This window comes from Rhinolophus sinicus, linkage group LG05 (genome assembly GCF_036562045.2).
Source record: "Rhinolophus sinicus isolate RSC01 linkage group LG05, ASM3656204v1, whole genome shotgun sequence".
Classification (NCBI taxonomy): Eukaryota; Metazoa; Chordata; class Mammalia; order Chiroptera; family Rhinolophidae; genus Rhinolophus; species Rhinolophus sinicus.
The window spans coordinates 52178334-52199531 of NC_133755.1; the positions used below are offsets into that span (position 1 = coordinate 52178334).

The window sequence follows — 21198 nt, forward strand, 5'->3', positions numbered from 1 at the left end:
AAGTTTAAGCGATCTTTAAAAACTGAGCATCATTTGTGATGAAAAAACATTTACCTGAAATTCAGTAATTCCATGTTTCATTTCAGTTTCCTCTTTAAGTAAGATTAAATGTAATACTTTTTAATGGAAATGCAATTATAATCTATAATGACAAGGCCATTATAGTATATCCAATATCTAATTTCACTTTCCTCTTACTTTTGCTAGTTCAATGCCAAGATCTCGATTGTACACCTCTTCTGTATAAAAGTCAAGCAAACCTCATTAAAAACAAACTGCTTGGCTAGCTCCCTATTTCTTTCCTTTTTTTAATGTACTACACAAACGTGTATTTCCCAAAATAAAACTCTATACCAAAAATGTTTCATAACATATCGTCAGTCAAGCTCAATGTCTGCTCCAGTTGGTTGGAGTGTGTCCTCTCAACCAGTTTATTCATTGATAGTGCTTGATAAGATCACATTTCATATCAATACCTTTAGAATTGTATTGTTGATTGGCACCAGAGCTTCCCCAGCAAATGGAAGTTAGTTGCACTGTGATGATTCTTGCTTGCTTAGATGTTTCACCGGATAATGGGTATTTTAAAGTTCTAAGTTACAGGAAGTAGAAGGGAAATACAAAAAGCAAGCACAAATATGAGGAAAGAAACAAAGGCACAATTTGCAAAAGAGAGAAACATAAAGAAGAAAATTTCAAAAATAAGAGCTATTGACAATGAAGGAGCAAAGACACTTGGCTTAGACATGCAACAAGCTGTCGGTGCTCCAGTATACAATATCGTCGGGTCAAACCATATACTTTCGTCACAGAGCTTGTCACGTTCCAGGTATATAAAAACAGGATTAAAACTGAAAGCCTGTGTTACCTCACAGCATTTTAATCTAAACAAATACAGCAACAGAGCTTATATTTTCATCAAAATCATCATTTTTGGCAAAAGGCCTTCATCATTTATCTAACATACAATAGAACATTTATCTAGCATTCAAAACACCGTGAGTATCTAAACTCAAAACAATAATAGAATTGCTCTAAAAGGGAAAACAAAAAATGGTTGTTATTGTCATTGTTTTGCTTTTGCTTTTATCTAATGATCAATCTGATTATCAAACCACAGTAGTAACTGAAGGTAAATTCACTACAATGCAATGTACATGTTAATGTGATAACATCAAGACCGAATAGCAAACAGTTCCAATCCATACGAGTATGCGTCACCACAAATCACATTAAGGTAATCTAGTTGGTTAAACTGTGATAGTTCTTGCTCACTTATATGTTTCACTGGGTAAAGTATGTTTTAAACTTCTACTTTACAGTTATGCAAACATGTATTACATACTTAAACTTCTTTTATTAATCACTGTGCTCTTGAGAGTTACATATCTCAATTTTTTATTATAAATCTACAACAGGGTAGCTTCCAGATATTCCAAGTAAATAACCCCTTAATAAGACATACCTTTTCCAGCCACTATATTCTAAATTATATAGCTTAAGGCAAAAAAAAAAAAAAAAAAAAAAAGATCTATGGTTCATTTGTTGCCAATACATTTTTTAAACTTATTTATTTTAAGTGTGTTTTTCCAGGACCCATCAGTTCCTAGTCAAGTCGTTTCAATCCAGTTGTGGAGAGCGCAGCTCACAGTGACCCATGAGGGGATCAAACCCGCAACCCTGGTGTTAGGAGCATTGTGCTCTAACCAACTGAGCTAACCAACCGCCCCTGTGGGCAATATTTTAAATAGCCAAGGTGGGTTGGTGTTTTTTTTTAATATCAAATTTATGATTGTTCCTAATGAAGTTATTGTGGTTTTAATGGCATTTGTTTAATTGCTAGAACACACCCAAAATTACTACTAGGTAAGAATCTTGGTGCAATCTTTGGGTACTCTCCCTCACTGCACTTCTGGTTTATTCAGGTTCTTCGACTTTCATAAAAAGATGGTAACCCTACTCACGGGTGGTTTACTTTTAAAGCATATATAGCTCTGCACTTAACTAATTACACGAGCAAGTGATACATTCAGGGGGGAAAAGGCAGAAAAATGTAACCTTGAATTCACTCATACTCATTACTTATCAAAAACCTTGACTGCTAGCACTTCCACTTCTGGTCTACGGGACCCCAGGAGCGCAAGTGGCCGGGGCTCGAGTTCACGCGGTCAGAGAAGCTTCAGGCAGTGGCCCAAAGCATGACTCCTATGACCAACCTCGGAGGAGAAATTCTAGTTTCCTTCCCTAAGGGTTAGGCTCTAGAGTTAGATCTTATGTACCTGGAGAGTGGGGTTGGGAGCGGGGTCTATGCCAAATATACTGGGCTAAGGGCGAGGCTTAGGTCAAATGGGCAAGGATTAGGGCGGGCGCAGGGCTTGGCGGGCAGGGATCGGAGTGGGGCCTCACTAGCAGTTGGGACCTCAGTGTTAAACCTTCCTCCCTTTTCCATGTCCTCCACCTTTCTCCTTTGGCTTAATCCAATCCCCTACAAAACAATATCCTAGGTAAGATTTACTTTTCAGTCTTAGTAATTTCTTTTAAAAATAGGATTGCAGGGCCGGCCCAGTGGCTCAGGCGGTTGGAGCTCCATGCTCCTAACTCTGAACGCTGCCAGTCCGAGTCCCACATGGGCCAGTGGGCTCTCACCCACAAGGTTGCCAGTTCGATTCCTCGAGTCCCGCAAGGGATGGTGGGCAGCGCACCCTGCAACTAAGATTGAACACGGCACCTTGAGCTGAGCTGCTGTTGAGCTCCCAGATGGCTCAGTTGTTTGGAGCGCGGGCTCTGAACCACAAGGTTGCCAGTCCGAGTCCCACATGGGCCAGTGGTCTCTCAACCACAAGGTTGCCGGTTCGAGTCCCACATGGGCCAGTGGTCTCTCAACCACAAGGTTGCCGGTTCAACTCCTCGAGATCCGCAAGGGATGGTGGGCAGCGCCCCCTGCAACTAAGATTGAACACAGCACCTTGAGCTGAGCTGCCACTGAGCTCCCGGATGGCTCAGTTGGTTGGAGCACGTCCTCTCAACCACAAGGTTGCCAGTTCGACTCCCACAAGGGATGGTGGGCTGTGCCCCTGCAACTAGCAATGGCATCTGGACCTGGAACTGAGCTGTGCCCTCCACAACTAAGACTGAAAGGACAACAACTTGGAAAAAATCCTGGAGAAATACTCACTGTTCCCCAATAAAGTCCTGTTCCCTTCCCCAATAAAGTCTTTAAATAAAAAATAGGATTGCATACAGCCATGCACAGCATAAGGATGTATAAATCAAGGAAAGACATCATATACCACAGTGGTCCCATAAGATTATAATGGAGCTGAAAAATTCCTGTCACTTGTGCCGTGGTAGCTATCCTAATGTGATATTACTCAAATACTTACTAGTGTGTTACAACTGCCTGAAGTATGCATTACAGCAACACACTGTACAGCTTTGCAGCCTACGAGCAATCTGCTGTACCACAGAGCCATGGGTGTGTAGTGGGCTATACCATCCAGGTTTGTGTAAGCACACTCGATGGTGTTGTCTAACGGCGCATTTCTCAGAACGGACCCCCATCGCTAAGCAGCACATGACTGTATCTTATTTCTTCTACAGCTTGCCTTTCACACTAAATATAAGATGTGAAAATCTGTTCAAGACAATAGATAGGAAATCTGACTCTTCTTTCTTAAAATTATGTATTTATGTAGTATACATCATACATACACATAGGAAACGTTCAAATGGGGGGGGGTCTCACTCCATCGCTGTTTTTCACCCCAGAAATAAACACTGTAACCAGTTCCCTGATATTGTTTATGTATCAAGCATATGTATATTATTTCTTCAAATGAATATAGAGCATAAAAAAACTTGACTACTAAAAGTAGTACTTATGAAGAAATAACTAACATACCTGCAATGTACACACGTTTTCAGGTTAGAAATCATGGCAGCTGGACACATACGCATTGCAGTACAATGCATATGGAAGGTGTCTATAGAGTTCATACAATTTTGAAAGTGATCAATAACCCAAAAAAGGGAGGGAGGGATAACGCACTTCCAACTTCCACTGGAGATATTATCAAATCCATGCCTTGATTAAGCGAAGACCGGTAGAGAACTGCATTCCTTTGGCTCCCGGCAGAACTGCTTTTACTAAATTGTGCCTTGGTTATGCCATATGCTTTCACTAAAGGACAATACAGGAAACAGCCTGTCACATATTGCTGCATTTACTATGTGGATATTAAAGTTACACTATGCAGGGCCTTCTTTGTGAGGACATATGGGCGAAACAGTTCTCTGGTCTTTCTCAGAACCAAGAATAGCTGCGCTTCTCCAAAGTAACTACTTTTTCATTTTACAACACCATAACTCAACTGAACATCTCTTTTTTTGTACTAGTTGCTAGAAAGCATAGAGCTAAACTGATGTCCTACCTTTAAAAATTGTGTAAGGCCTTCAAATACGAATTTTTTCATGCACTTAGGTTTCCTCTATGTCTTTGCCTTTTGGAATTCAGTAAGTTAGGGCTTCCCCACTAAGAGGTTACACTTTGACTCAATACCTTTTCGTGTATCAAAAAGGTATTCTTCTGGAACATATTAAATGTTCTAAAATATATGCTCTTTACAAATATGACTCTATTAACTGCTCTCACTCTTGATTTCATATTTCATGTTTTCCCTTCGCCCCAAGTTCCTCACCACCTGTGCTGTATCTATTATGTATATTTTTTAAATCATGTATATTTTTGGAAACTCTCTAATTCCTATCTAGAACAAGGCAAGGGGAAAATTAGAGAATAAGAGTGAGAAAGACAGTCAATTGTCAATTGACCAGAATAAGAGGGAAAGAAGATTGAGAATAACCCAAAGACAGAGTTAAGACAAAAATAATCTCTTCTCAAAAAAATAGTCAAAATGTGGTGTAAAATATGAATGTTAAGTTACAGGCAACTTAAAGGAAAACATTTACCATTCTGCAGACATCTAGAAATGTAAAATACAATATACATATAATTTACAGATATACATCGCAAATTGCTTTTTTTAAATAGGCAAAATATTAAAATAATATTCCATTATTGTCTATTTCTCAGCGGAATGCTCCTTAATTCCACTATTAGAACACAGTCCATGCAACATTAGTTAGTCTTTGAGCAACTGTCTTCCTTGTTTTCTAAACACTCCAACAGATACTACTATTATTATAGTATTAATCTACTACTAATATTATATTATACATTGCAGAAATGGCTTTACTCTTCTTTCCCACAACAATAGCAAACATCTCTAAAAAATGACCTATTAGTCACCTTAGGTCCCAAGTGTTTAAGCTCAGGTCTGTGTGTTACTCAATTTTTACTAACTCCTCCCCTTCATTATGTTTGCTTTTTCTCCCCAAGCAAATTTAAAATGTCATCACTGCTCAGCTTCTCAAACCAGATTCACATATTTCATAGGTAAGTCACACACTAATTTTATTTCTTCAAGTTGCTTTCAGCTGGAAGCTTGATTTTGGTACATGATTAAACCAATTATTACATTAATAGCAAACACTACAAACTATCAACTTCAATGGTATAAAGAACCAAAATATCTTTATTTTCGTCAATGACCTAATTAATAATCATGTACCGGGGAAGACAAAAAATGTTTACACATTTTAAGACATGTTATCTATGTCTTACTTTTCGAAGTTGAATTGAATTACATAGCAATGTGTAGTATGACGTTTGCTCAAAAGATGTTAATCAAATGAATGCTAGCATCATTCATTATACAACAATTTTAATACAGTTTTTTTCCTTTCTTAAAATGTATATAGTTTTTTTGGCACCCTCTGAATATCATATGCTAAACTAAAACTATATCATAAATATCATCTAAAACTCTAAATTGCTTCCAAAACCACACTAAATAATTGTCTTTATCAATTGTTTGCAACTAATGCATATTCTAATTGTGTTAGTGCTGGAAATGACGTAAACATAAGAATACATGACATAATATTTTAAAGTAAAAAATGATTTAAATGTTGACATTCTCTGATTTGCTAAGAATTTTATTTGTATATGAAACAGACTTATCTAACAATATCACTGTATTTCCCCCAAAAAAAACTTCTGATTTCAAATTATCACAGCCTCCTGGTATGATTTTTTTTAATTCTTTTTAAATGTCTCTGTTTATTCATGTCTCTTTATGACTAAAATAATTAAAAGGAAGGTTTGAAATTTTCATTCCTTAAAAATAATGGTTTCTTTGTTTTAGTAATCACAACTCATTTCAGTTTGTATATCCCCATGATGTATTTAAGCAAAGCCTAACTATCAAAGGTTCTGTACTGGTGCTCCCGCCCAAATCAAAAAGAAAAATACCAATCTTATAGAAAAATCAGCAAAGAACACGCAAACAGTACACACACACACACACACACACACACACACACACACACAAAAGGCCTTTACACATAGAAAGAGATGTTCAGCTGTACTCATAATAATAGCACAAATGAAAGCTACATTGAAATCCCATTTATCATTTATCATATTGGCAAAAACTCAAAAGTCTAATACATATTCTGTTGAAACAGCTGTAGAGAAATGAGCAATTTCATGGACTGCTCAAGGGAGAGCAAAATGGCACAACCTCCACACAGAGTAGTAATACCTACCAAATTACAGATACATTCATCATTGACTCAGCAATCCCACTTCTGGGAGTCTATCCTGCAGATACAGTATGAAATGTACAATAAGAAATGACAAATATTCACTGTTATTCATTGCTGCATTATTCTGTCCAGCAAAAGACTAGAAATAACCCAACTATGCAGAAATAGGGGAATGGGTGAATAAACCATGGTATATTCACATCATGGAATACTCTGCAGCTGTTGAAAAAAAAAGAATAAGTACAATCTCTGCATACTAATATGGGCAGATCTCCAAAATATACTGATGAATAAAAAACTAAACTGCAGAACTATATATTAGTAGCAGAACTACTAATTTTGTAAAAATGAGGAGAAAATAAAATCATGTATGTTTATATTTGCATAAAAACTGCAATGGAAGAATAAACAACCAACTAATAAAATGGGGAAGTAGAGGGAATGGAAGAAAAAATATTAGATCTATGGTTCACATCCTTTTCTTTCCATTTTATTAAATAAAATATTTCAAACCCAGACAAATCAAGACAATTTACCTATTAATTTTTTTACTTTCAAAACTATAGTACATAAGATTTTAGATCAGTTTCACAAGAATTATATTATACTGGGGTGCCAAAAAATGTGTACACATGACTTGTATTCATCTTTTCTTATCAGTATATTTTGATACAGTTTTAATACAGTTTTTTCCTTTCTTATTCTTAAAATGTGTATACATTTTTTTGCACCCTCTGTATATTTGACCTGATGATTTCAAACTCTTGAAATTCAACACAAGAATAATTGCCAAATGTGACACTCTCATTTAATTTCTCTCTGAGACTACTAACTTTCCTGTGGTTTGAATCTAATTAATCAGATAACACATCAGACTAACCTTCCAATAGCTTCAAAGAAAACTTTTGTTTATTTAGCTCAATAAAATCAGACAGAGCCCACTGCTGATTGGACCTAACCAGCATTGTCTTATCAGCTACAAGAGAGCTTTCTCACAGTTTTTCATATTTTCCAATTTGCTTGACAACTCAATAAGGTTATTAAAATAAAACCTAACTCCTCTTTATCAAACACACAAAAAAATCCATTTTCCTAGTTCATATAGTAATGATACATTCAACACTACCCACCTCCTTTTTCCAATTTTAACTTTTTATCACATTCTAAGCCTTACTTACACAACATGCACTTACATTATAGCATTTTAATCACTAGAGTTATCATACTTAAATTTGCAAACTTTTGACAACACTGCACAAAATACAGAAGAATGATAGGCCTTAGGGGCCATAGATTTGGGCTGATGAAGAGAAAGAGGAACTACAAAATTGTATATAATTCCAAAAAATAAACACTTCTGATATGTTGAAGTTTTCAAGATTTTCAGTTTTATTTTTTCTCAAAAGCCTAGTCATATTTTTAAGATAGTTAATCTGCAAAGCAGTTAATTAACCCCCAAATAAGTAACAGTTCATAATACAACTATTTTATTCTTCTGTTCATTCAACAAATATTTATTGAACACCAACTGTGTATGCCAGGCACTCTATTATAATAGGTCCCCCAAATACAGCAGCAAACAAAAGACAGAAAACCCCTCCCCTCCTGGAATACACATTCTAGTGATGAAGACAATCAAAAATGACATATGTCAGGCAGTAGTGAGTGCCATGAAGAAAAACGAAGTTTCGTCCCCTTTATTTCCTGTACCAATAAGTGGCACCACCATTCACCCAGTTAATACTTAGGCCAAGAGACTTGGAATCATCCTTGATTCCCTTCTTTCTTTAACCCTCATAAATAATCCATTGTTTTGGCTTTTCTTTCAAAATACCTAAATCCAACTACTTCTCATCACCTTCTCCCCAGCACCTTATTGCCACAACCATCTTCTTGCCTTTTATTATTGCAACTACCTCTTGGCTGATTTCCCTGTTTCTTCTCTTATTCTGTCTCCACACAGTAGCCGTAATGTTCCTTGTTTAACATAACTTAGAGCACGTCACTTTCCTGCTCAAAACTGTCCTGTACCTTCCTGTAACACTTGGAATAAAATCAGTCTCTTTCTAGCCCACATGATCTGGACCCTGACTACTCTCACACCATCGCCTCCCACCATTATGTTTCTACTGAGGGACTGGACATTTACTGTGCCCTCTGTCTAGAAGAGGCTTCCCTCAGAAAGCCAGCCATTTCGCTTGCTTCTTCACTCTCTTCAAACTTTTGCCACAACTTTTTCTAACACCCTTATCAAAAACAATACCCCAATGACTAAATAGCATTACTTTATTCATCTGTTTGTTTATTCTGTGAGTAAGCCACTAGAATACAAGTTGCATAAGGGCAGAATTTGTTTATTTTGTTCCCTGCTGTATCCCAGAGCCTGGAAAAGTATCTAGCACATAGAAGTTGCTCAGTAGGTATTTGTTGAATGAATGAATTCCTTCATTCATTCTTGAGTGACGCCCGCTAAAATGATATAGTTATACAATATGTAACAAAGTATAAAACTGTATATAACACGTTAACTGAAAAAGCAAAACACAACATGATAATACTCTTCTAATACCTAATGTAATAAAATACATACAGAAAAAGTTAAAAAGAAATATACAAATCTATGAGTTGTGACAGGGTGGTAGAATTAAGTTTTTGTTGTCTGTTTCTTCAATCTATTTTTTCTTCCATCTTTTTAAAAGTCATTATATTACATTTATAATTAAAATATAAAAACGTTATTTTTAAAAGGGAACTACAACTGAAAAATGAGCAATCAGCAATGATAAATCATTTCTTTCCCCTCAATGATTACCAAGGAGGAAGGAAATCAGAATCACCTGAGGATCTTCATAAATTTGTTTCTTATCTCCTCCTCTGTTCTCCACTCTATCCCAAAATAAGCACTCCCAAGGTCTGATTATTGATGGATATTATGTGAGTGCAGACATGTAAAAGTAGGCAAAAAAAAAAAAAAAAAAAGCCAAGAACCACTAAACCAACATAACTCCAAAAACAGAAGTATCTAAATCCACAAACTCAAGGGTAAAAGGCAAAAGAGGACTCTCATTAACTGAGTAACCACTACCTAAAAGAATGCTTTACCTCCTTTGTTTTTTAAATACTATACCTACACCATAGGTGGTATCTATCCCATTTTATAGATGAGAAAATTTTTCCTACTCGGGTGGTCAGTTGCTTATAAAAATAATTAATTAACTGATTAAAGAGGTCCATGCAATGGACTAATAACGAGAAAGTATCATAAACCAAGGATTCTGATTAACTGATTTCTGTACAATTTAGGTAATGGGGAAGGGTGGAAGATGGAAAACTAAGCCTTGTGGCCAAAGGCAGAGAGTAGTAAGTGGGGAAGCCAGGTCCCGATATTTAATTACCAAATGATATTGAGCAAAGCACCTTTTGAAAATATCCCCCCAATCTGTTTTCTGTAAAAGCCAGCTTTACAAAAAAACAACTTCAACTTTAAAAAAAAAAAAAAAAAGATAGAAATTGTTCTGTACACCGAGAGTACAGCTTTGTAACAACAAAATATATGAGGTAAAGATCTAGAAGGAAACACATCAAAACAACAGCAGTTGTGTTATAGGATTGTAAGTAATTTTTTTTTTTTAAGATTTTATTGGGGAAGGGAAAGGACTTTATTGGGCAACAGTGTGTACTTCCAGGATTTTTTCCAAGTCAAGCTGTTGTCCTTTCAATCGTAGTTGTGGAGGGTGTCGTTCAGCTCCAGGTCCAGTTGCCGTTGTTAGTTGCAAGGGTCGCAGCCCACCATCCCTTGCGGGAGTCCAACCAGCAACCTTGTGGTTGAGAGGACACGCTCCAACCAACTGAGCCATCTGGGAGCTCAGCGGTAGCTCAACTCAAGGTGCTGTATTCAATCTTAGTTGCAGGGGGCAGAGCCCACCATCCCTTATGGGAGTCTAGGAGTCGAACTGGCAACCTTGTGGTTGAGAGCCCACTGGCCCAGGTGGAAATCGAACCGGCAGCCTTCGGCGTTAGGAGCACGGAGCTCCAACCGCCTGAGCCACTGGGGCAGGCCCTTATAAGTAATTTTTAACATAGCTTCCAAAACTTTATGTTGATACAATGTTTTAACAGTATATTTAAAACATTGTAACTAACAGTGTAATTAAACAGATAAGATTCTATCATTAAGATACTTTGTTAATCTTAAGTCTGGGTAATATGTCACAAAGCAATTCCCATAAGGTAAGATAAGAATCAGTCCTTAAAATAATGTGCTTTACCAAGATCAAATATAGCAATCACATCATTCTTATAACACAGGACCTCAGAAACAGAAGGCAGCAATCGAGCTAAAAAGAGAAAACCATTATTAGCTGACATTAGAGTAGATTTCTTCCTGGGTGGGAACACTCAACGAGGGGAGTCGGCTGAATAGCAAAGTCAAATAAACACAATGACAGGGTCTTGAATATTACACTTCTACCACAAATAAGGAAGATAAATTTCATGGTAAAAAGATCATGCTAAATCAACCAGGATTAGATGTGGGTAAGAAACGATGGTGCTGGGACAACTGGATAGCAACATCTAAAAGAATGAAACTGAACACAAAACTTAACTCAAAATGGATCGCAGATGGGGCCGGCCTGGTGGCTCAGGCAGTTATAGCTCCATGCTCCTAACTCCGAAGACTGCCGGTTCGATTCCCACATGGGCCAGTGGGCTCTCAACCACAAGGTTGCCAGTTCAACTCCTCGAGTCCCACAAGGGATGGTGGGCAGCGCCCCCTGCAGCTGGGATTGAACACGGCACCTTGAGCTGAGCTGCCGCTGAGCTCTGGGATGGCTCAGTTGGTTGGAGCGCATCCTCTCAACCACAAGGTTGTCGGTTCGACTCCCTCCAAGGGTTGGTGGGCTGCACCCCCTGCAACTAGAAAATGGCAACTGGACCTGGAGCTGAGCTGAGCTGCGCCCTCCACAACTAAGACTGAAAGGACAACTTGAAGCTGAATGGCACCCTCCACAGCTAAGATTGAAAGGACAATAACTTAACTTTGAAAAAAGTCCTGGAAGTACATACTGTTCCCCAATAAAGTCATGTTCCCCTTCCCCAATAAAATCTTTAAAAAATAAAAAATGAATCGCAGACCTTAATGTAAGAGATCAGATTATAAAACTCTTAGAAAAAAACAAAGGAGCACATTTTTGTGAGCTTGGGTTAAGCAAAGACTTCCTAGATATACCAAAAGCACAAGCAAAAAAACTTAAAATAGATTAAATGAATTATATCAAAATTAAAAACTTTTGTGCAGAAGATGATACCATCAAGAAAGAAAAAAAGACAACTCACACAATGGAAGAAAGTATTTATAAATCATATATCTGATAAAGACTTATATCCAGAACATATAAAGAACATTTATAACTCAACAATAAAAAGACAAATAACCCAATAAAAAACTGAGCAAAGGATCTCCACAGACATTTCTCCAAAGATAAAAAACCAATAAGCACATGAGAAGATTAGCCATTAGGGAAATGCAAATCAAAGCAACAGTGAAACGCAACTTCACTCCTAGAATGGCTTAAATGAAAAAGATAATGACAAATGCTGACAAGTATATAGAGAAACTGGAACCCTCAGACATTACTGGTTGGAATGTAAAATGGTACAGACATTTTGGAAAACAGTTTGGCAGTTTCTCAAAATGATAAACACAGAGTTACCATATGACCTAGAAATTCTACTCCTAGTAATACACACAAAACAAATGAAAACATATGCCCACAAAAAAAACTAGTACACGAATGTTCATAGAAGCATTGTTCATAACAGCCCCAAAAAGGAAACAACCCAAATATCCATCAACTAATGAGGAAATAAAATTGGTATATCAATACAATGGAATACTACTAAGCAATAAAAAGAAATGAAATACTGATACAAGCTACACATGGATGAACCTTCAAAACATTATGCTTAGTCACAAAGAAACACATATTGTATAATTCCATTTACATGAAATGTCCAGAATATGTAAACCCATATAGAAAGTAGTGATTGCCTGGCGAAGGGGGGGACAGAATAAAGAGTGACTACTAACGGGTAAGGGGTTTATCTTCGGAGTGATGGAAATGTTCTAAAATTAGATTATGGTGATTGCTGCACAGCTCTGTGAGTATACTAAAAACCACTGAATTGTACACTTTAAATGGGTGAAGTATATGGTATATAAATTATGTCTCAATAAAGCTATTTTTTTAAAGGTAATGCATTTTACTGTTAAATTAAAAGATTTATATGGTAATGGAAGGAAACTAGATTTTGAGTGGCGAGCACACAATAGAGTACACAGATACCTAATTACGTTGTACATCTGAAATTCATATAATGTTATTAACCAATGTTACCTCAATAAATTTAATTATTTTTTAAGTTTTAAAACAAAAGCTGAAATGGCAATTAAGAATGAATGTTAAATCACTAGTATCCAGAGAGCAAATTGAAGAAATGACCTACCGAATAAGTGATATGAAAGAAAACTAGATATGTAGAGGTGGGATTTGAAAAATAAAAATATGGAGCTATTGTGCGTGAGTGATTTGCAATCAATACTTTAGCATTAGTACTACAAAGCTGGGATCAATACTATTTTAAAAACAAGACAGGCCATAACATCCTATGGGCCTCTTTTCTCATCTGCAAAATCAGGACTTGCAGCTAACAAAAAAAATTTTAAGATAAAGACAGAGAAGAAAGAGATGGCTGCGTTCCCAAAAGAATTTGCTAGGCAACAACCTCTATATGCGTGATATGCTTGAGCCTCTCAGAATTATAATGAAAAAGGAGAGGCACTGCCCTACGATATATGGGAATCGACTAACATTGCATGTGCTATTCAAGATTAAAATGAGGATAGTTATATAAAGAGAAAGTCAAGCCACTGTGGCTCCTCAAACAAAAAGGAGTAAGACTGGAAGAATACTTTGGTATACCCAGGAAAGCAAGTAATGATTCACAAGTATTACTAAAAGTTGGCAAAGGAAAGAATCTGGTTAGGCAATGTTGCTAGATGGATTTTTGTGAAGAGCAAGAATTTTAGGGATGGGTATACTAACCTTCTATCTGCTATCAATTTACGGTTATTCACTGTTCTTTCATTGCTCTTCAGTTACTCAGGAACACCTAAGAATCCGGTGCCTTAAAAAATGCTACCTCAAAAGACGGAAGAAATAGAAAAGACTATGAAAAGGGTAGAGGCGTTGACAGATGAGGGTAAAGTGAGGGAACGGAGCCTACTGCCTTAAACCTGGTTAATGACTGTACTGTGGGGGAAAACGGGCTATAATGAGGATGGAGGTGCATCCAGGGTAAAGCATGGGTCTAAACATCAAGTCTGTGCACGCTGCTACCTCTGAACGGGATAAGGAAAAAAGCTGAGATCATCCCCTATGAACATGGGCAGAGACAAGCTAGACTGAAAACAAAGACGGGGGTAATAAATACTTGTATTATAGGACGGTCAAGTGATTGAGTCTTGGGTCTGATAGTAAGATTTAGGTTTATCTGCCAAAGACAGGATGAGGCCAAAAATGAAGACCCCTAATAATGATACAGGGAGTAAGGAAAAGCAGCTACAACGGATCGGATAGTGCAGAGGTCTCAAACCCATTTTTCTCTTTACCAGATCCACTTAGGGCAAAAGATCCCTTAATCCATCTACCCCCACAAAACCCCACTTTCCTGTGGGAAAAGAACTCAGTGATAACAATGAAGCAAATTTTAGGGAGAAGGGGTAACTTACATTTGAGCCATAATGCAACATTCTTAAGTCAAGATACTAGAAAATTACAGGCCAAAATTCAGATGATACAAATATGCATTACTATTCAGCGGAGAGTTAACATAATAAATCACAACAAACTCAACTGATAACACGAAACTAAAGTCGTTATCATACAAACCAAGAACTGCAGCAATTGAAAACCATAACCAATTCAAGACAACGTTGATGGTGTTCTGAGAAAGAATCCTTCCTAAAACCTCTGGTAATCCCATCTGCTCCAGTGGGAGCTTTGCTTGGCTGCCAAATGCAGCTCATCAGCCAATTTCTTAGGAGAATACTGAAGCAGCATCTTCAGTTAACTTTAGTAACACTTTGCTTTATGAAAACCAAATACTAATACCCATTAATAAGGCACTTATAAGACTAGTAAGTAAGCCTTAGTTTTTATAAAAGATGATGAAATGAGGATTGATCATTCACCCTGAAGAGCTCAAGAAAATGGGTAGAGAGAGGAGCATGATGGTCGTGCTCGTCATGTAATAAGGGACACAAGGCAAACTACTACGAATGCTCACGTTCAGGGATGGCACTGGGAGAGCTGTGCTAACACGGAGAAGGAAGCTGTGCAGGGGGAGATAAGGGTGAAGTCTCCAGCCTGCCCCTCCTTTAAACACTCTTTCATGAGGCAACTCTCCCCATGAAACAACAAGCAGTGAGTAATCACTCTCTTTTGAAGGGAGGAGCAGTGACCTGAGACTGTACAAGGTGTTTAAGACAATGATCTATTGGCTGCATGGAGATCAGAAGGTACCACAGGAAGGAAGACGATGAGTTAGTTCTAGGGCTCTAGGAAACTGAGGGGAAAGGAAAAGGCAGTTGCTACTGGGCTAGGTAAGCAATTAACCGGAAGTACAGGGAGACGGTAATCCCCAACGGAGGCAAAACGGCAGAGGTTACGACTTCAGAGTCTGGATCCAGACGGCCTGAGTAGGAATCTCAACGCCCCCACTTTGTTTTCTCAGTCACCTTGGGCAAGTCACTTAACCGCTCGGTGCCTCATCTGTTAAATGAAGGTAATGACAGTACCTACCTAACAGGATGGCTTCGCAGCTTGAATCAGTTACATTTGTAAATTGCTGCATACAACGTCTTGCGCTGCACATAGTAAGGGGTACCTACGGGTTATTAAATAAATGGAAGTAGGTGGGGGTTTGTTTTGACATCTCCAAATAAAACGGTGGTGTGTGGGCAACGTGAAGGTACCAGGGACGGGAGGGGGGTAACCGCCAGGCAGCACCTCGCGGAGAGGTCGTCCTCCCGACGGGGTTCAGGGAGCAGCGGCTCCCAGGAGAGGGGCGCGGGTTGGAGGAAACTTCCTTCCTTCCCGGCCTAGGATTTTCAGGAACTCGTTTCCGAGCAGGGGTTGTGATTTCGCGACGGCAAGAGTTTAATTTCCGCGCAACATACCGGGGTGCAATTCTGTTTTGTCTGAAAAGCAGGGCGTCTGTCTAGGACAGGACGGGGTTTGAGTCGCAGGGAGAAGGGTGATATCCTCAGGGGAAGACCTGCTTGCTAAGAGCCACCATCTGCCGGCGCGCTCCAGCTGCCCGGAGCCAGGCTGGCCGCGAAGGAAGGGCGCAGGCTGCCCCGGCCCGGAGGGAGGCGAGAGGAGCCTCGGAGGCACGGGGCTGTGCGCCGGCGATCGGGAAGGGACCCCACGTCGGGGCGCCCGAGCGAGACCCGCCGCGCAGAGGGTGGAGGTCGCTCGCCGGGCTCGCCGAAGGGAGGGGCCGGCGCTGGCACTGCGGGCAGAAGGCCAGACGCGCGGTCCCGAAGGAGCCTGCCCCCGCCCGCCCCACCCGTGCCCGCCGGTCCGTGGCCCGGGCACCCCGGGTACCTGAGCGTGGGCCCGATGCAGGCCGTGTCGGTGCTCTCGATCTCTCGCAGGATCCGCTCGTGCTCCGCAGCTGTCTCCAGGCTCTCCGCCTCCGCCATCTTACCCCGATCCATAGAATGGGGGCGCCCGGCAGCGTGTCCCCTTCTTCAGATCAGCTCACCTTTCGCTCCCACTCTCACCCCAAGCTCCAGAGCCTCCCCAGCCCCTGGCAACCCGCAGGACGACCCCGCCCTCAAGCTCGGCACGCCCCCTTCGTCACCGCGTCCGCCGACATTCCACGCAATGCCTTCTGGGATTTGTAGTTTTCTGGGCGACGTCGAGTAGGGTTGCATTCATTTATTCATTAAATCCATAAATACGAGTGGGAAGCCGCCCTATAAGCCGGGAACAGTTAACGACAGCATGCAGCGGTGGTGAAGTCAAGCAATGGCACTGATCCCACACATTTTTGTTTAAGACCCTTGTCACAAATCTCAAAAGGCTCTATAGGCGCAAATAATAAGAAAGTACTAACTGGGTTTCTGCGGACAGATATCTTAATAGCTGGGGCGTTAGGGGGTGTGGAGGAGAAATCCAAACTAAGAGATAAGGCAGAACGTGGCTGTCAGCCAGTTCAGAGAATCGAGCCCAGAGATCACCTCTGGACGCGAAGGATTCATAGACTGGGCCTAGAAGTCTAAGCAGTGTGACTGGAAGGTGTGATGAGTTCTCAGAAGGCCAGCAAGAACTTCATTTGCACTTATGTAGAAGAAGCAATAGTAAGAGATGGGGCTGGAAAAGTAGAAAGAAATACTGGGCTGAGAAATTTGTACACTATTCTAATGGCTTCACTGGTCCAACAACCAACTGTATCAGAAACACCTAGAAACGTTTTTTTTAAATACAGACTAAAGGTTCTACATCTGGACGTTCTGATCATGCATTTCATAAACTCCCCAGATTAGAATTTAGAAATCATATTTATTGATCACTGTTGGAATTGTTACATAACACAATAAACGAGCACTCACGGAAGGTTTTTAAGAAGAATGACACAATCAGAACTGTGGCATTAGGAAACGATCAAGATCAAGTGTTCAAGGTGGGCAGAAATAGAACATTTGCAGACAGGGAAACACTATAGAAAAAAACTAAGGTCTAAACCATGGAAGTAGCAATGAGAATGAGAAGGAATAGACAAATAGGAAACACATTTAAAAGCAGAATTGGCATGATTTACTAGATATTGGGAAGGGGAACCTTGGGTATTACTCCAAGGTTTGGAGCAGAGTGATTGGGAGAATGGTGCTGCCATCAACAAAAGAGGCATGTAAGAAGAACCAAACTGGAAGATGAGGCTAAGTAATTGGTGTTACAGCCATGCCACGGATTGTTATGCAATGATTGAAGAGAAAGAGAAAAGACGCTATATTCAATAAGAAACTGTCTTCACATTGTAGTGCTGAGTGGAAAAAAGCAAGGCATGAAACAGAATATATAGTATGTTTTCATTTCTTTTATTAAAAGAATATTTACATGCTTACATATATATATAAAATATTATCCATAAACTATTTCTGAAAGGATACCCAAGAAATTGTTAACAGTACTGGCAGCCAGGAGAGGGATTGGAAGGAAGTAGGACGAAGGTAAATTTTAATTATATATGTACTTTGCGTGAATTACTTTTTCAATAAAAATAGTCGTTATTAACCAAAAACACATTTTAAAAATAAATAGTGAGAAGAATGGGTTACAAGTCCTGGTTTGCCAGGAATTGAGCAAGTTGCTAAACCAGTCTGTGCCTAGATAATCTCTGGCTGTCCTCGTTTTATTTCATTGGTCATGTTTAAACAATTCCAGGTGGATGTAGGAGGGGCACAGAGTGTATGGAGTTTTTCATATATTTCTAAAGATCTCTTGTAATACATGACAGAGGGTCCCTTCAGGCACCCATTTGAGCATCTCACTCAGCAAAAACTTTTTTGTCCATCTCAGGAAGCAGACTGGTTATGTACACCAGATATGTATCGTAATGGTCAAACAAGCTTCTGCTACTCTCAGTAGTTTTCTTGAACCCCCACAGAGGGCAGGGATCTCACATGTTACCAACAAGGATGTGTAAGTCTGGAGTGATTGGTGTAGAAAAGCTCCAGTGGAGAAGGCCTGCCCTCTAAATAGAAAGAATGTCAGGTCAGTGTGGAATGGCCAAAAAGCACTACACTAAGAGTTGTGGAGGAGGGGGAAAGCTTTGATTTACTTCCAGCGCTACTAGTTAAAATGCATTGAGCACTTTCTGTGTGCAGGCACAATACACAAAGCAAGCACTTCACATGCATCATTAAATCCTTGCAACAATCCTTCTCAGTAGATATTATGTATCCCATTTTACAGATGAGAACATTGAGAGAATTGGTAATGCCTCAAGTCTCACAGTAATAAATAAGGAAGCTGGTATTCAAACTCAGGTCCCTGTGTTCCCAAGACCCATTTTCTGATCATTGGGCCATACTATCCCACCCACACCCTCCATTGCCACAAGCTTATTGTGTAAACTTAAGCAAATCATTCTGCCTCCCAGCATCTGCTTCCACATTAGTATAATGAATTACATCCTTTCTCAGACCCCTTCCAAATCACTTTGAAGACCTCTTCACAGAAACTCTTCTTTCTACTTACTTACTTTATTTGTTTCAATAATTTTTTTTTTTCAATTACAGTTGACATACAATATACACATATTAGTTTCAGGTATACAACACAGTGATTAGACATTTATATCACTTACGAGGTGATCACCCCAATAAATCTAATACCCATCTAAGACCATACATAATTATTACAATATTATTGACTGTATTCCTTATCTTATATTTTACATCCCCATGACTATTTTGTAACTACCAATTTGTACTCCTTAATCCCTTCCCCTTTTGCACATACCCCCAAACCCCTTCCCATCTGGCAACGCTCAAAATGTTCTCTGCATGCATGAGCTTGTTTCTCTTTTGTTTGTTCATTTATCTTGTTCTTTAGATACCCCATCCGAGTATAAGAGAAATCACATGGCATTTGTCTTTTTCTGTCTGACTTACTCCACTCAGCATAATACTCTCTAGGTCCGTCCATGTTGCTGCAGATAGCAAGATTTCATTCTTTTTTATGGTTGAGTAATATTCCATGGTATATATGTACCACTTCTTCTTTATCCATTCATCCATTGATAGACACCCAAGTTGCCTCCATATCTTGGGTATCGCAAATAATGCTGCAATGAACATATGGACGCACATGTCCCTTTGAATTCGTATTTTGTGTTTTCTCCGATAAGTACTCAGAAGTGGGATTACTGGGTCCTTCTTTGTCTCTTGTTGTAGCCTTTGTTTTAAAATCTATTTTGTCTGGTAGAAGTATTGCTACCACAGCTTGTTTGTTGTTTGAGTTTCCATTTTCACGACATATCTTTTCCATCCCTTGCCTTTCAGTCTGTGTATCTTTCAATCTGAAGTGAGTCTCTTGCAGGCAGCATATGTATGGGTCTTGCTTCTTATGCAGTCATCCTATCTTTTGATTGGAGCATTTGATCCATTTACATTTAAAGTAATTGTTAATAGATATGTCGTTATTACCATTTTATTATTCATATTTTTAATCTTTTTCTTCTTCTTAAAGAAATCTCTTTAACATTTCTTGTAATACTAGTTTCATGGTGATGAACTCCTTTACCTTTTTGTTGTCTGGGAAGCTCTTTATCTGTCCTTCAATTCTAAATGATAGCTTTGCTGGGCAGAGTAATCTTGGTCCTATGTCCTTGCTTTTCATCACTTTGAATATTTTGTGCCATTCCCTTCTGGCCTGTAAATTTTCTGTAAAGAAATCAGCTGACAGTCTTATGGGAGCTCCCTTTTAGGTAACTAACAGCTTTTCTCTTGCTGCTTTTAATATTCTCTCTTTGTCTTTAACCTTTGTCATTTTAGTTATGATGTGTCTTGGTATAGACTTCTTTGGGTTCATCTTGTGTGGGACTCTGAGCTTCCTGGGCTTGTATGTCTATTTCCTTCACCAGGTTAGGAAAGTTTTCTGTCATTATTTCTTCACATTGGTTTTCAGTTCTTGCTCTCTTCTCCTTCTGACAACCATGATGCAAATATTGGTACACTTGATGCTGTCCCAGGGGCCCCTTAAAGTAGCCTCAGTTTTTTGGATTCTTTTTTCTTTTTGCTGTTCTGATTGGGTGTTTTCTGCTATCTTATCTTCTAAATTGCTGACTCAACCCTCTGCTTAATCTAATCCACTATTGATTCCTTCTAATGTATTATTTATTTCAGTTATTGCAGTCTTCATTTCTGCCTGGTTCTTTTTTATTTATTCTATTTCCATTTTTATAATTCCTATCTCTTTGTTGATGTTCTCCCTGAGATCACTGAGCATCCTTATAACCAGTGTTTTGAACTGTGCATCTGGTAGATTGCTTGTCTCTATTTTGTTTAGTTTTTTTTCCTGGAGCTTTGGTCTGTTCTTTCATTTGGGACATGTTTCTTTGTCTCCCCATTTTGGCTGCCTCCCTTTGTTTCTATGTATTAGGAAGAGTTGCTATGTCTCCTAGTCTTAGTAGAGTGGCCTTATGCAGTAGGTGTCTGGTGGGACCCAGTCTCCCTGGTCACCTGAGCTGGGTGCTTTAGGTGTGTCCCTTGTGTGAGTTGTGTGTGTCCTCTTGTTCTGGTTGAGCCTCAGTTGCTGTCAGCTTGTCTATGGGAGGGATTGACCCTTGGGCTGATTGGTAGTGAGGATCGGCAGTGACTACAGTAGAGGAGCTGTTTTACAGGGGTTGACACTACAGAACAAGATTTGCTTTAGCAGGACTCTGGTACCTGCCCAG

At 39.2% G+C, this 21198-nt stretch overlaps 1 protein-coding gene across 2 annotated transcripts in view; it reads right to left on the reverse strand.

The window, feature by feature from the left end:
• Positions 1–21198, reverse strand: part of EXOC6B (exocyst complex component 6B) — a 626283-nt gene that overhangs the window by 564423 nt on the left and 40662 nt on the right. Inside the window, exon 1 of one of the 2 annotated variants that reach the window (XM_074332163.1) lies at positions 16341–16597. The exons of the other annotated variant lie outside the window; for it this stretch is intronic. Within the exon in view, the coding sequence (XP_074188264.1) occupies positions 16341–16453 (113 nt within the window). The 5' untranslated portion in view covers positions 16454–16597. Of the gene's footprint in view, positions 1–16340; positions 16598–21198 lie in introns of those variants that run through there. 2 annotated transcript variants of the gene reach the window in all.